We start from the raw sequence: 15,177 nt of genomic DNA on the forward strand, positions 1-15,177 counted from the left end.
TGAGGTGGTTATGCTCCAAACATGCAAAACAAAATACGATTTTTTGGATGGGTAGATTTGACAAACTCTTACATGTATTATTGTCTGTATTATTTTAAGAAATTATAAAAAAAAAATATATATATTATGCAGAGCAATGTTGTCATACCCAATGGTATTTAATTTCCATGGCTAGATCAGATCCGATTACACAAAAGAATTGATCAAAGTATTTTGCAACCTTGACCCGTCGCTGGCCTGGGCTTTAAATGACCACTGGCCACTGAGACTACTCTACTTCTGCAATGAATGTTTGTTTTCTTTCACAAAATTTTTTTTTTCAACACACTAATGAAGAACTATGGATGCAAACAGAAACCATATTAAGGAATATTATTTCAAATTGATTGTTATTGGTGATCCGGGAGTAGGGAAATCGTCTTTAGTAGCACGTCTGTTGGGTGATTATCCAAACACGGTGAACTATAACCATCGACGGCTGAAATATACAAAGACTGTTTCAATCGGAGACGCAGTCGTGAAATTACAAATACATGATACTGCAGGTACGAATTTTGGGCATAAAAACTGTTAATATCAAATTACAATTAAAGTTTCAGGGACTTTCAATATAATGTGCAATATGGTGGTCAAAAGAAAGTATGGTTCATGTTAAATTTTTCCAACACCTCAGACAGACAACAAATGAAAAACCCAACCTAATAAATGGACAAATTCAGTTGCTCAGGGTGTTAAACAAATTGCAAAAATATTATTTTAAACTGAGCATAGCCGTTGCTAACATAAACCTCAGTTAAACAATACTATCTGGTTTCTGAAAGACAAGACAATGTATTTCTATCTGCTTTTTAAGATAAATTGAAAAAAAGCAATTCGTGAATTTTGCAAAAATAATCTTCATTTTTTCAAAAAGATAGTTCTCAGTATATGAATTATAAATTATAAATTTAATGTATTCTTTTTTAGTAAAACACTGTCGATTTCTTGCAGGACAGGAAAGATACAGAAGTTTAACCCAGTCATATTACAGAGGGACACACGCATGTTTCTTTGTGTTTGACACCAGAAAACCAAACTCTTTCGACAGCATAAATTCATGGTAAACATGATTACATAGGTTATTAGTTTTCGAAAACCCAAATAAAGATAGCTTGACATTTAAGATATGTCCTTGACCTTCAGACCATGGGTAACATCATAGCAGAGGTTTGCTTAAGTCTAGATAATGGATTCAAAACAATGACACAGTAACAATTTCCAGATAAATACAGACGGTCGGACAGCTAGAAGCTAGTAAGAGGCAATCATGCCAAAGCCAAAAAAAATTATCCTATGAGGAAACATACACAATAACCTTGCAGTTATCCACAGAAAACTTTTTTCCTCTTTAAAATGTTAAAAGTGTTCAGAATGTTTTATGCTAAACTGTATGCATAAATTGTATTCGTTGAAATTCAAATACTGTATACAGCGTTACTTTCTCCCTTTCACACTTGCAAACAATTTTGTCCCGTTTTAAATTCGCCCAGTCAAGATTCTGTTTAAGAAACTATACTTTTCTTTGAATTCGCCCCATCTTAATTCGCCCACTTGTGTCTAGGGCGTAAGGTGCAAAAATAATTTCCCTGTATACAGTAAAAGAAAACGCCTTTTCTTTGGTTCGGATTTCATTTTTATCATTTGCATACAAATTAAAGCAGTTTTCTTAGATGTTTATTTATTTTTCTTGTAACCTTAAAGTAACAAGTATATATGTTATATTATAGATAAAGATTGAATAAATTAAATTTTAATCTTTAAATGCATAATGTATTTTTAAAATTTCCTTGTATTTAATAGGATGGAGGAGTTCAACTTTTACACAGACTGCCAAAAGTCTGTGAATACAATCATCGGCACAAGCTGTTGTTCCTCTGAACGTGTAGTCGATCATCAAACTTTGAACAATTTTGCAAGTTGTCGAGATGTAGACTATATAGAGGTAGATTTAGAATTTAATGTTAATGTTTCGGACATCGTCGAAAAATTGTGTGCCAATTTATTGAAAAAAATGAAAGAAAATTCGTCGTGTCATTATGCATGTGAAAAGTATACTGTATCTCTACACAAAACAAGCTTAAAAGAGAAAATTTCAAATAAGATTTGCGAATGCTAAGATTGACCAATTGTCTGTTTTTAACGTAGAAGTGCCAATTGCCATTAGCTTGTCAAACTTGCCCAGTATTTTAGGTGTCCAAAGGAAGTTATATGCATGTACACTTTCTTTTTTTGTAATAATTGTTCTTTATATAATTCAACATATTAACAACATATATCACGACTACTCGATAACTCATTTCATTGTTCTTAAAGAGATTCATCTTTATTTTTATTTCGGCATACAGTTAGTATTTTGAAAGAAAAAAATCATCTGTAGTTTACCTATGTTTTGTACCTTGTTGTCTCTTTATAAATACATTTATACGCATATGTTCAATGCTTCTTATTTTCTATGTTAAAATTAAATTGAATGTAAACTTCTTTTGTTTTAATTATTCGTTACATTTTAGATGTATAAACTTGAAGCTTTATAAAGTAATCGAACATGAGAGCCATTACGTATTCGGTTTTGATACGAAATCCCTTGTATAGAAGTATGTTTACTAATTCATTCGACAGAATAACGTGAACTCTGTCAACTGATCCTGACCGAAGGGTACAGTATTTATATGAATATGAATTGACTTGAACTACAACAAAGAAACAATAGTCTGTTCGCTCGATAGTCTGCTCACGGACATTAATGACGGAATTACCTTTAAGTTGTATATTATAGGAAGACTAGAGCACCAATTATAAATAAAAGAAGGAATGAAAATATCAGTATTGTATTGTGAGACAGCCCTTTAAGGTTCATGTTAACTAAAATTTGAACGAAAGCACAGAATTTCAATATTCAATAAAAATCTGAGGAACAGGAACTTTAACTGAGTTGTCTCCTGTATCGAATTTATGATGTTCAATGGGTAGCTTTACTTTAAGACCTAGTATATGTGAAAATAAAAAGAATTACCTTTTATCTACATGTACAATGTTATTGAATTAGGTTACTTAGAGCCAAAACATACCCCCAAAATCTAATTACATGTAAGAAAAATGCCAATGGGCAACAAAGCTCATCAAAGTTACCTTTGCCATACAGTCCTCAAAAGATTCTTTTTCCTTTTCATTCCCATAAAATTTTTTAATTTTCTTTTAAATTCTCGTGTAAAACACTACATCCCCATTTCATTAAAAGCGTCCTAGCCACCGTAGCGATGATTTTAAAATATATATAAATCTAACGACCGTTTCACTAACAAATCGTAGATCGTAAACGTACGATTACGTTTACGATTATTTCACGTGAACGTATACAAGCGTTATACACAAAACATGTCGTAGACGTAGCACTTACGATAAGCGAGTTACGACCAACTTATTGGAACTCTTCTGACTGAGGAGGTGTATTTGTTGGAGAAAGAGAGAGAAAGAAAGAAAAAATAACGAAAGAAAGGAAAAGATCATAACTAAGTAAAAAAGAATCACCATGTATTTTTCTAAGTCTTAAAAAAGAAATAAAAGGACAATTAATTAATGGAAAATCGTTTACTAAAAAAAGTATATCTATAATTATACTATAAATAAAGTTAAATAAAAGTCCCTTTTTAACCGGGATCAAATTATATGTATCAATTATTTAAATTTATTACTGCATTTTATGTCTTATAATTAACAAATATAATCTACGATGGAGTATAACGTTCCATTTTACTTCAAGCTTAAATTGCAAATTTATGACATACTCGTATATCTAAACATTTGAAAACAAAGTTTATTTCCGAATGTTAGACGATCCTCGGCCTTGCTTCCATGTTTGCTTCATGTTTCTGATCAAAAAATAATAATTATAAAACTCGGTATGTTTATTTATTTTTACTTTACCATGTTTACTTTTATTATTTATTTTTTTTATATAAATATTTCATTTATTTATCTTTTTTTTAATATTGCCGATACTCCCATATGCAGGTTTGTCAAAGTCTTTCTAAAAATGAATTACTTCTATCATGGACGTATATACTTAGTATATAGGATCCCTGCCTATATTAATAAGTATTATTTCGTAGAAAATAGATAAGTTCAAAAAAGAAATATTAAACTTGTATTTTTTTTAAGTTGCAAGTATGTTTTAGCGTGTATTTTAAGATCGGACTCGGTCTACACAATTTACTTGCAAAGAAAGCAGACAGCTAACTATTTAGAGGTCGCGTCATCAAGCTAACACTAACCAGGTTGATGTGAGGATCACGTGACCTGGTGTACACATTGAGCAGACAGTAGAAAAGTTAAAGTGACAATCTTATATTTATGTTTTGTGTTGCTTTTTTCATGAAATTACTTGCACGTAAGTATTTTAAGAGTGCCCCTGACTACTTGTAGACTTACGATCAACTTTAATCGTAACTCGCAAATCGTAATTCTTAGTTAAACGCACTTACGTGCTACGTTCACATTTACGTCTACGTTTACGAGCTACGATCTGTTAGTGAAACGGTCGCCTGTACTTTACATAAGAATGCTTGCATATCAATATCACAGTCAAGAGGTTTTTAAGAAATTTAAAATAATTTTTGCTTCATTTTTCCATTTAACCTTTGTCCCGTATTATGTTCCTACACTACCCCGTGGTCATGCTTTGAACAAACTTGAATCTGCACTATCTTAGGATTCTTGTATCATGTCCATGTTTTCTTGAGAATTTTTTCAAAGATTGCTTTCCTATATGCTTCCACGTAAAAATTCAATCTTCTATAGTGGCCGCGCGTTTTTTTTTTTTTTTTTTTTTTTTGCATACATTTGATAATCAGGTAAAGAAAGTTTTCAAAATGTTTTTGCTATATATCCGAAGGCAATTTCGAGCCCTTATTACGCCCTAATTCAAACCCCAGGGGCAATGAATTGAATAAACTTGAATATAGACTATATCATCTGGCTTCAACTTTTTTCTGGTTTATTGCTTCTTGAGAAGAATTTCAAATAACCCAACACTATTTTTGCCTTTCTTGATAATCTCAAATTAAAAAGAAACCTTGTTTTTTAATTAATTAAAACTTGAATTACCTTCACCAAAGGATAATCCGCCAATCTTGGTTGAAATTGACCAAAGTTAACAGACGGGCAGACGTCGGACAAACTTTAAATAGAAAAGCTCATTTCAATCTTCGTTTCACTTATTAAAAAAGCACATAATCTTATATCAATGTAAAATGATCCTTAAAAAGATAATATATTCAATATGATTGATTTTTACTTCCTCGAACAGTATTTATCATCAAACAGAATCATTCATTTACAGCACGAGGAACTAGCACGTTATAACGGACAAGTGATAAATTAACAATATCTGAAATTATCTTTGTCAATTTTTATCAACAATCAACACTTCGGCTTCCTGTTCAACCATTCGACTGAAATATTTTATTGTTTTATTTAAAATAAAATTTTGAAAAATTAAATACTTCATTCCATTATTGGTAAAATTGTGAAATCTGTCAAATTATTACGAAAAAGCCATTTAAAAAGTTAAACAAAATCCAATGTAGAATGGATTTTAATCGTTATTCAGTTTTTGGTTCAAATATATACGAAATTCACTTAAATAATCTAAACGAGGAACCTCGGAGCAAACTGCATAAACCTAATTTGCAGAAGATCAAAAGTACAATTTCTTTCTTAAAGTGTTAGTTTTTAGGACAAAAGTACCAGTTCTCTGGTGATGGACTGCCTGTTCGTGTAATGGAAAGAAGAATCACACTAGTACTTTATATAACAGCCCTCAGAAAAGTATTTGCAGTCAAAAATATCAATCATTAGTATTCATAGCACAAAACGCACAATTTCTAATGCTCAAAAACTCATTAATAATTATATAATGGTAGAAAAAGCTGCATCTTTATAAACAAACATTGCATTGCGTGAAATTTTGAAAACTAGTAAGTTATCATTATCAAAAATCATTTCATTTTCAAAAGATCATATAGAATCATTCAAAGTGAGATGACAGGTAAGAAAAAAACCCGATACTAAAACATGTTACAAAAATATATAAATTACAGTTTTTTGTATGTGCTTAGTTATTGCTTAAATAGGTAGCAATCAGTTGCTCAAATGGGATATAAACCTCTTTTTGTATGATATAATATCCAAAACGCATCATAAATGCAAAAGTGATGGAAATTTAAATTTGGTTTTTTTTATCCGCATAAATATACATTGTTACAAAAATATTTAACGAGCAAGTTTCTCTGTAATCCTACCGTTGATGAGATTGATCTCCAAGAAGTTTTGGAATCTGGGGAGAATGTAAGAGCAATGATAAAGCCTGCACAAACTGTTTTGAAAATCTTAGGAATTTGTTTTGTTTTGAGCTTTCTATATTGTCTGTACACAATATGCAAACTGATGTATGTACACTTATTTGTTCACTCACCCCAAATCAAATTTTTTTTATTGATTGATTGTATGATGTTTTACGTCCTCTTCGAGAATTTTTCACTCATATGAAAACGTCACCATATACCACTATATAGTTCTTCAAATGTAGACCTTTCCTCGGCACTCAGGACCATTGAGCAGTGAGGGATTTTTATTATGCCAACGTATACCGTGATACAGGGCCTCGTTTTTTTATGGTCTCATCCGAAAAACCCGTAACTTTCACTTCAAAGTGCCGAGCTATCTATTTTTTTATCGACTTAGGTCAGTCGCGGCCAAGGTTTGAACCCATGACCTTCCGATCACGAATTTGTTTTCGAATTCGAAATCATGGAGATAACAAACAAAAACGAATAGGGGAAAAACAAAACTCAAAAAATGGTGACATCGCATATATATGAATCACAAAATAGAATTGTGCAAATGGGTGTTGCAATCATAAGAAGTAAGATTCACAATCATACTCCGGGATACAAATACCCTGTAGTAACTTATACGTGGATTTTCTTGTGGAGTATTACATGTATAAGCATTTTCATCCAGTTTTAAGTCGAATTTAAAATTCCACATGTATCTTTAAAATAGTGCTGATTAAATTCATTAGAATTATCCTGATCGAATACCCCTTTTACCTCATGGTGAGGGTCATGAGCAGGACACCAAAGTACAGCTTGGCTAAGGGAAGAAGCTCTACTTTAGTTTGGAAAATAACTACATTTAATAATATTTTCGCAATGATATACAAAAGGTTTTGATATTGATACAAACAATTTTCGGTAATCCTATTCGATTTTCATTAATGCAAAACTGCCTTCTATTTATCTTTAATTATTCTTAATAAGAATTAATTATTTTATCTCTTTAGGGACGATGCTAGATGGGATATCTATTAATAAATGTATCGGGGCTGAAATCAAACTTCATTTATAGACCATTCTATGTACCTTTTTGTCTATGCTATTTCATTTCTTGATTAATGATACTGTTACACTTCAAATAGTTTTTTGTTTTCTATATTAATCCGAGATCTGTGCACATCTTCACTTTCTAAGAGTTATTTTCATCTTTCCTTAAAGGATTCAGTTACGGTCAGTTGAAGTAGATCAGACGGTAAACTTTGTTTATGTTATTCAGAGAGTGCAAAAAGGTAAAACTGGATTTAAATAAAGATTGACAGACGTTTCATTGACATGAAACTCCTCCCACTTTGCTACCCGGTATCGATACACCCTTTGTGCAGAGTATAAATAAAACCAAACTGAAAGCAGTGCAGCAAATACTATATCAGAAGCGTTAATACCTATTTAGCTATCTGATCACATTACACGTTTGTCGTTATCGACATATGACATTCTGGCCGGTTTTACCTGTTAAAATCGGCCATCTTTGTGAAGAAACGATAAGTAAACGATTAGAGACTTTAAATCATACAGAATGTATTCAACAAAACCAACGTCTGTTAATAACAAAGAAAGGATATCTACCAAAAAGAAGAAGGACTTCAATTTGAAATTCATCGTGATTGGTGATTCCAGAGTGGGAAAGACAACGTTGGTGGAGAGGTACTGTGGTTGCCACGAGACAGGAAATAACAAAAATAACAACATTCTTTATTTTCATCACACAGTTACTGACAAAGACTGGAGCTGCAATCTCAAAATATTTGACACTGCAGGTAAGGCAATCATTTTTAAACGTAAAGTATCACATATCAAAAATACAATGTTATCTATATCATTTTATACTTTTATGAAGAAACAGACACATTTGAAAAATTCATTAGAGGGGTACAAATGAGACGTTCACTTTAAATATTTGATCGATCTGTTTAAGGACAAGAGCGATACAGAAGCGTGACATCCTCCTACTACAGGGGAGCAAATGGGTGTATCATTGCCTTCGATCTCTCTCAGGAGACATCCTTTGTCAATCTTGAAAACTGGTATGTATAAAATTTCGTGCAATTTTCTTCTCAAATGGTACAAAGATGAAAATAAAATATCAGATTTCTGTTCCTTATCTATTTATGGGTAAAATGTGCAAAATCAGAGAACATGTTTTCTTTATTTGCTTTAGGTACAATGACATGCTTAATTACTGTAACAGCAGTGACGTTTCTGTGGTACTTGTGGGGATTCAAAGAGAAGGTCGTGAGAGGATAGTGTCTACAGACCGTGCACAGAAATTTTCAGACTATTTGAATCTTACGTACGCCGAAGTGAATGTTGATAACCAAAGTGAAATCAACGACGTTTTCGGCAATTTGGCAAAAAATGTCGTTCAGAGAATCCAGTCACGAGAGCCTGTAGCCACGATGTCTACCTTCACCACAACAAACCTGTCAAAGTTAGTGGTAAAGACTGAGTCCAGATTCGGTTGTAGCTGTTGCTAGCTGGAAATAACTAGACTTTTCTGTTCATGTGCCAAACCAAAAAAGACATTTCATGCCTTTAATTTATGCCAGAATCTCATCATTTTCATAATGCAATCTCATTTTCATCGCCTTCTTTGAGATGCAAAAGACTTTGATGCAACATTGTAAAAAGAAAGCGTTTTAAGTGCAATAAAATTAACTTACTTACTTGAGATCTGAATATTTTTTTAAAATATATGTAGTCTGCATTTAAATCTCTCATTCTAGAAATTTAAAAGGCACTTTTCAAGGTCATGGTCAACAATTACACAGGTAAATATTTTCATACCTGAACATTTTTAAATCCCTGAGATCCTCAAACTCTACAATGCAACTGTTGGTCATTTAAACCCACGGGTCATTTCAACACAAATATTAAAACACATATCAAACCTCACTCTTCGTTACTGGGATAAATAATTTCAAACGTAAGTTTCTAATTCATTCAGAGCATTTCGAGAGGAGCTCAAGACCCCCCCCCCCCCAAAAAAAAAAAAATTGTTCGGCATATTGTATTAGGAATATTGAAGCTTTAACATAAAATGACGTAAGTGGGAGGGGGTCTAAAAGCTCCTCTCAACAAAAAATGTATATTTTAACAGAGTTCTGGCTTATGTGTTCAAAACAAGTACCTACCAGTGGTGAATCCAGGATTCTTAAAAGGGAGGAACCACTTGGGTGTCTGGTTCTATGAGTTTTATGGAAATTTTTTTGACTTATTTTATCTATACATTATGTATAATTAATGCAATATCCCACGACTTAAAATTAATTAATCTCATGCATATTTTTGGTCACAAAGGAGAGGGGTAGGGCCAGTGGCCCCCCTCTAAATCCGCCAGTACCTACAAATATTGCTTCGAACCATTTAATTTTCTACATTACCTATTCGATCAGCTGACACCGAGCAGATTTTAAACAGGGTGACATTGACAACTAGGCGTGTCTCTTTAACAAGATCAACATAACTAATTTTATGCTTTGGTGATGGATAAATTCAGATTGTCTTTTTCCCCTTTGAAAGAAACTAATAAGAAAATGTTTTCAGCAAGTTATGACGACAGAGAATATGAAAGAGGAAAAGGAAAGAAACACGACATGGAAAACGTGACAAAAATGGGCAAGTGTAAGATTAACTAGACAATGGAGATTATTGCCCTCTTGCAGATGATAATGCTGTGAGTCAGTCTTTATCAACACAAGTCTGCTCACCCTACACGATAGAGACAGTTCAATATAAAATGCACAGTTCTAGTATAATTCGTTTAATTTAAAACACGTGTTTCTCTTTTCCCTAGCAACTACATTAAAACCACCTAAAATTACGTAATAGGTGTGTCAAACAGAGGTCGCGTAGATTAAAAAAGACCAACTGAACGATTTCAACAGATCAGGAATGTTTGATATTTGAAAGGCATGTGATCGGGAGGTATTTATCCTTTGAAATCGATAGTTTTGTTTATCCAGGAAATAATTATCCCCGTATAAGGTACGCAGTTATTGTAACGAAACTTGTATGTAAAAAATAGATTTGCGTCATTTTTCCAAAAATAAATAAATAAATAAATAATTCTCATTGTAACCGATTCATGCTTTTTTGAAGCACAGACTTTGATTTTCTTCATAATTGCTAGGATACAACATCATTTCTCAAGTTAACTTGTGTAATTGCCATGGCATAATCATAAGTGACCAGTCCAAGGGGTCACTGATGATCTTCAGGACGAAACTGACCAATAATGCTAGAGATATCGTAATCCTTTTGATAATTTATTACAAAACAATTGATGCATAACTATGAGTCAAAGTTCGCAGTTCCTTCAACATTGTTTGATCAGTTGACGTAAAAACTTTATGAGTTTAGAAAATAACCATCTTCTTAAAATATCTTATATGCTGAGAGAGTTTTTTTTTTTTCATTTATACATATATATTTACATTTCCAATGTCTTTGTCCGAGATAAAATTACAAATTGTAAAAATACTTTATTTCTACATAAATCTACTGGTTCATCGATAGGCGCGGTTAAAAAAAAATCACGTGCGGGGCGGGACAAATAGAGACAGAAGCGGGGCTATTAGCACGGGAATTTGCAGAATTAGGAGCATGTAAATATAAGGAATAACTGTCAGATTTTTTGGATTCATGACGATGATCAATCGATTGGCTTGTGTGATAATTTTATGCATAAACGCCTTCGGCGTTTATGCAAATTATCACGCAAGCCACTCGATTGATCACATCATGAATCCAAAAAATAAGACAGTTATTCCTTAAATCACTCCAGATACTGTTTCAGAATAATGTTATTCCTAGACACCGATGCATAAAAAAGTAATGGAGAAACGCTACAATTAACCGTATATATGGTTAATCAACAAAGAACTAAGCTGCAATATAATGTAGCCATTTCATATTTTCAAAGCCCTGCCTGAAAAGCCGGATATGTATATATAGTGATTGAGTATTTTTTTTTTCAGAAATAAATTGATATCATATGGTTAAGAATTATTATTGCTAGGTTTCAGCACATTATCTCTAGTTAACTTGTGCAACTGCCATTACATAATCTTTAGTGACCAGTGCAAGTGGTCATCCACGTTCTTCAGGGCGAGATTGGCCAATATCGCTAGATTGATATAAACCGTTAAATAATTCATTATCTAACAAATGATGCATAACTATCTGTTAAAGTTTACGGTTCTTGTTCAGTTTTACCATCAATAATTATGTAATAACGATTTTTGTATGCAGATAATCTTTTATTTATACATATAATATTCTATAATTATGATGTTTCAGAGGAATGTTGGTCCCAGATGCAAAGCATAAAACAGATATTGAGAAGGATACAAGAACCAATTTGCCTACTTTGTCATACGAGAAGCATATTTAAGACAGAAATCTTATCCGCTCTCGTATTTGTCAATGCCGTTTTATGGCGACATATCATAACTATCTCAAAACTTAATCTTGTTTTTTCCTGTAACTTTTCCAATTTAATAAACACACCTTTAAGTTAAATATTTCAAACTTGAAATTATGTCTAAATTTATTTCCTTACTTATAAACTTTTTAGCTACATAATAAAAGAATGAAATCATACTAATAACCGCTTTCCAAAAATATTATCTTTTTTCCGAATTAAGGAAAAAGAGGGTTAAATCTACATTTTAACATGTGATTAAAATATGGCTTTTCCTTGGGATGGTTTTCTAAATAGAAACTTAAACTAAGCATATCCTACATGAAACAAAGGAAACGTGATTTGGAATCGGGATTTTCATTTAAGACAAAGGCTGTCAATTTACGCAGAACTCTATGTAAATTATAACAGCATGATCGTCGTAATGATAACATTTGAGTGAAAAAAATTGAGTATATGGTCATAGAATACTAAAATAATTTGTAATAGAAATTTGTAAAACAGTTTCTACAGATTTTTTTTTTTTATTTCTATCACACGTTACCTTTAAACCATTCTTTTTGTATCATTCGCTCCAAAAGCTATACTTTCAAATCAAGCGAAATGCAATAAAAAGCAAGAAAATTTAAAGTTATGAAATCCAACAAAATGTCCTCATATTTTCTAGATATCGATGTATTCCATATACATGTATTTAAGATCGATTTTCATTGTTGTATTATTACATAATCAGAATCCTATTGTATAATAGAAAAAATCATCCCTTTTATCTAATGCTTCAATTTTTTTCCCCTATGCGTTCTTATGTATAGAATAAGGCTTTAAAGGAAAAACTTCATGAGTATCCTATGTCCTTTGATTAAGATGTCCATAAGCTCAAATACAAGCAGATAATACTATTCATATACATGTACCTAATGAAATCTTATAAATCAGTTCATATTTTATATCCCTTCATTCCCAGAAGTTCGAAAAAAAATCCTTGAAGCCTGAAATCATTACAATTAGTTTTTGTATAAGGCGTCTCTCGGAAAGAAATCTTATCCATTTGGATCTCCCTTCATAATACATTGAAAAAAAATATCTGTATAGACAAAGATTCATATCAGGCAAAGGAAATATGTTGTAATGATTGAATCTCGCGATTACAGTATGTGAACTTTTTGTGGTCACCAAGTTTTACTACTATAGTTTAAAATGTAGACGAAAAAAAACTAAAATATCGTTACAGTCAATAGATGAAGTTATAAACCTTGAAATAAAATTATTTCTTGAAAAAGATCAATGCAACGAAAATTGATAAAATACAACGGGTCAACCACTGACCAGATAGCGTCAGTAAAAATGAGTCAATTATTGCCACGTTTCAGAAATAAAATGAACACGTCCATCGACCCCACTTTGCATGTGATTCACTGGCAAGTTGATCGAGGGACATATCTGGATAGAGGTTATTGTGGCCGCGGTGAATAACACTGTTTTCTTTCGTCAAAGATTATAATCCGCAAATTAACCTTTATACATATTAATATGCGGAAATTTTCAAGATAAGATCGTTTACAATCATTACATTTTTTTTAATTAAAAAGACTAGTATTTTTAAAAAGATTCTAGATAACTCAAGTCCCTCTCAATGCTTCAACAAGAAAGATACGATTCCATCCTACTCGTAGAATAAAAGATGTTTCCGTTTTGTTTTCTCCCTTTTCCCTTTCTAGGAATATTTAATGAAGTTTGGAAAACCAAAAATATTTTTGATTTCGGTGCTATTTTACCTTAATATTTAAACAATGGCAATAGTCCCGATGGTGACGTTTTGACCTTTACACGTGACGATGCCGTTGATGAGATCAATGTTAACAGCCACATCCCTTTGTTGTATCTGTAAGATGGCCTTAACAAATCGTCAACCCGGGTTGCTTTTTTGAACTAATGGGGTCGATAAGATACACTGAGCAGTAAAACACATTTGAGATCATTACAATGCCAGTGACTGCTTCTTAATGTAATATTTCAGGTATAGTGCATTACAACATTACATAGTAGTGCAAAACTTACTTTAACTAAAACAACTGATGTGGACAGTATGCGAATAAGATTTCTGAGAAACATATATATAAATCAAAGATTACAAAGCTCACCAAGACGAATGTTATCTATAAGTAAGGCGAAGTCTTACACCATACAAATGTTCTGGTTGTGAACATCCCTAAATGCAACACATATGCATGTTTAGTCTGGGTAGGACATATCTACTAGGGAATAGATGTACTCAAAAAACTTAAGTTGTCCAATTACACGGAAAATGACTCAGATGTAGCATCCAAAGCATGTATGGAAGTGATATCCCAAGATAAATTAATCTAAGCTTCGTTACCATACATCTTAAAAGTTACCTGGGAAGGGATCTGTCCAAAATCTTGAACAAATCAGTATTTCATTCGGAAATTTAAACGAGATCAACATCGGAAACAAATCTAGTACTGTTCATCCGAGATGCATCATCCAAGAAAATTAGGGATCACCATATGGCTTAAAGTAACGTGGTCCCTCATCCCAAAATTTGTAGGCCAAATCCAGCAACCAAAATAAGTCTAGTACAGTTCATCTCTTGACAGATCACACATGCAAATAAGGTTATGGTAGGTCTATAGTTATTTGGCAATGGAACTACTCCAAAAACTTAAAAGTGTTCATTCATCCATAAAATATAGAAAAGAAACAGCTATCGGAAACAAGTCTGACAGCATGCATCTTATAATTAGATGCATCATCCATGCAAGTCAAGTCAACATAGGATTCAGCTACCTGGGAGTAAGACCTGCTCAAAAACATTAATATGGTCATTTGTCTGCAAAATACATGTATTGACTAAAAATGCATCATCTGATACCTGAGTGTTTCCATGAAGCATACTAGATGTAACATCCATGCAACTACAATCAATAAAGGGCATTGAGTTACTTTGAAATAAGTATGCTCCAAAAACTTTAACATGGGATTCATACACCAACGGCGATGGTTTAACATTAGCTTCCCCTACTTCGTCGATGTGACCTTCTAAATAAAGCAGGCGCTTATTTGTATGGTTGTTTTTCGTAGTAAAAGAATTAGAGTTGTCAACTGAATTGCAGAAATTTCTTGTTACAAACAACTATGCAAAAGTCTTGCAGTGAAAACATTCTGACAATGTCTACATTTTTTTTCCAGTTTCTCTCCAGCAGTCACGTGTTCAAATAAAATGTGTCTCATCTGGTGCAATATAAAGTCGTTTCAAACAAAACAACAAAACATCACTCAATTCCACTCAATTTTTAGTAA

General features: G+C 32.4%; 2 protein-coding genes across 2 annotated transcripts in view; one reads left to right on the forward strand and one right to left on the reverse strand.

The window, feature by feature from the left end:
* The window catches only part of LOC133175375 (putative cysteine protease YraA), a 71,410-nt gene that overhangs the window by 38,380 nt on the left and 17,853 nt on the right, over nt 1–15,177 (reverse strand). The window lies entirely within an intron of this gene.
* Nucleotides 7,816–9,097, forward strand: LOC133175406 (uncharacterized). Its single transcript, XM_061310512.1, has 3 exons — nt 7,816–8,191; nt 8,350–8,458; nt 8,593–9,097. The coding sequence occupies exons 1-3, from the start codon at nt 7,951–7,953 to the stop codon at nt 8,906–8,908; spliced, it is 666 nt and encodes a 221-aa protein (XP_061166496.1). The 5' UTR covers nt 7,816–7,950; the 3' UTR covers nt 8,909–9,097.

This window comes from Saccostrea echinata, unplaced genomic scaffold (assembly GCF_033153115.1).
Source record: "Saccostrea echinata isolate AGI-Se365-2 ecotype Australia unplaced genomic scaffold, CSIRO_AGI_Sech_v1 ptg000062l, whole genome shotgun sequence".
NCBI lineage: Eukaryota > Metazoa > Mollusca > Bivalvia > Ostreida > Ostreidae > Saccostrea > Saccostrea echinata.

What these genes read in the sequence shown, in the direction of transcription:
- LOC133175406 (XM_061310512.1), top strand. Translation starts at nt 7,951, where the DNA reads ATGTATTCAACAAAACCAACGTCTGTTAATAACAAAGAAAGGATATCT. An exon ending in CAAAATATTTGACACTGCAG is followed by an intron (nt 8,192 to 8,349) that starts GTAAGGCAATCA and finishes GATCTGTTTAAG; the next exon opens with GACAAGAGCGATACAGAAGC. An exon ending in TTTGTCAATCTTGAAAACTG is followed by an intron (nt 8,459 to 8,592) that starts GTATGTATAAAA and finishes TATTTGCTTTAG; the next exon opens with GTACAATGACATGCTTAATT.